The 1,588-nt window shown below is 48.2% G+C and overlaps 1 protein-coding gene across 1 annotated transcript in view; it reads left to right on the top strand.

Annotated features, from left to right (window-relative positions):
* The first annotated feature begins 1,121 nt into the window (after positions 1-1,121).
* Positions 1,122-1,588, top strand: part of ARHGAP18 (Rho GTPase activating protein 18) — a 66,431-nt gene continuing 65,964 nt past the window's right edge. Inside the window, exon 1 of the mRNA XM_009880194.1 lies at positions 1,122-1,191. Coding sequence (XP_009878496.1) covers positions 1,122-1,191 — 70 coding nt within the window. The remainder of the gene's footprint in view (positions 1,192-1,588) is intronic.

The raw sequence follows: 1,588 nt of genomic DNA, 5'->3' as shown, positions 1-1,588 counted from the left end.
ACAATACAAAAATTATTTTAGCCAAAACACCTTTGCCAGCTGCCTAGAGATAAAATATCTTACAAAAGCCATGGAAGAGGCAGGCTTTATTAAAACCCACCTCTACCCTCAATTTTTCATATTAAAACTAAGGCAAAAGACCTTCAGTGGTATAAGAAGTGAAAAGGCACCCCTGTAATGGCTGGTCTATTGAACATCAGCCAAGTTTTCCTGTGCTTGTAATGTTGGGACTCTTCTCAAAATGTCATGGTGACATTACCCTTTTTAAAGAAATCAGGGACGTCCCCTTCTGCAGAAGGCCAACCTTTTAAGAAGAAATCTACTGGATAAAATTATCCGCTTAAGTCAATGACAAAATTCAGTTATGTCTGGATATCACCCGTGACCTCTGCAAAGTCACCAGCTGAAAGCACCAAGGACTCTGAAGGACAAACTGATCTTGTTCAAACATGACAGGAAGTTCTTCCTGTTTGCTTCTCCGCTGGGAGCAACTTCACAGCGACTGTAGGTTGCAATTTCTATGCCGCCCCTGCTTGGCAGCTCTGTGCTGGAGAACAGCTGCACAGAAAAACGCGTGGTCCATCCGCGGCTGCATGCAGCTTTCCCACTGAGGTGTACGATGGCTGAAATAAGTAAAGGTTCAGAACTCGATACCTGCACGCTCCAGAACACCTCATGTGGCCCAATGCTGAACTTTTCAGCAGTTTAACTGCAAGCAAAGCAATTGCATGACTTTTGTTTGTTTGTTTGTTTTAAAAGGAAAAAGGAAATGCAATGCAAGTTACATTGAAATTGATCCATTCACTTACGGCACAAAGCAATTATAATTCAGACAAATCACACGCTTCTGTGAACGCAGATACAAATTACAAACCCCACATAGTGTATATACATTTACAGGTCATGTTAGAGTTGCCATGGGAAAAAAAAACCAAAACAGGTTTGAGTGTTGTGTTACAGATCCTGCCTACCAATTCAAAACTAACAGCGAAGCAGTGAGTCCCACCTCCGACACCAGAGTTTGTGCTGGGGCGCAGAGGAGGCTGTCCACGCCGAAAAAGCCAACCCAACGCTGCCCAGCTCCGGCTGTCGCTGGTTGGTAGGACGCGACCTTGGGGCTCATGGCGGCTGGTTTAAGGCACAGCAGCTCGGAGGCAGCTCAGTCACCTCCTGACCTTCCCTGCGATTTTTGTAGCGTTATCTCGCAATGAAAAAAACCCAAACCAACCATTTTTGTGTGTGGAGAGTGAAACCAAGCACAGAATAACGTTGTGATTCAGTGAAACGGGCAACGTACGAAGCAAACACCGAAGCCATTCCCTATTTTTCTCACCCGGGTGCTGCTGCCTTCGCACCACCGCAGCCCCGCCAGCCGCCTCCACCGCAGCGGCTATGGGGCTGTGCCCCCCCCAGCACCCACCGCCCCACACCTCGCTCAGGCCTCAGACTGCAGCAACTTCCCTTTAACTGACCGATTTCTCTGCGATACCCCAAACCAAGCTCCAGCCCGGCCAAAAACGCTCTGTTTATTAACACCACGCGGTGTATGGAAGCACACACAACGCTAACGCCGGCGGGGCGGCCGCCG

This window comes from Charadrius vociferus, unplaced genomic scaffold (genome assembly GCF_000708025.1).
Source record: "Charadrius vociferus isolate BGI_N301 unplaced genomic scaffold, ASM70802v2 scaffold82, whole genome shotgun sequence".
Classification (NCBI taxonomy): Eukaryota; Metazoa; Chordata; class Aves; order Charadriiformes; family Charadriidae; genus Charadrius; species Charadrius vociferus.
The sequence above is the reverse complement of the archived record's forward strand: the minus strand, read 5'-3'. Positions and strand labels throughout refer to the sequence as shown.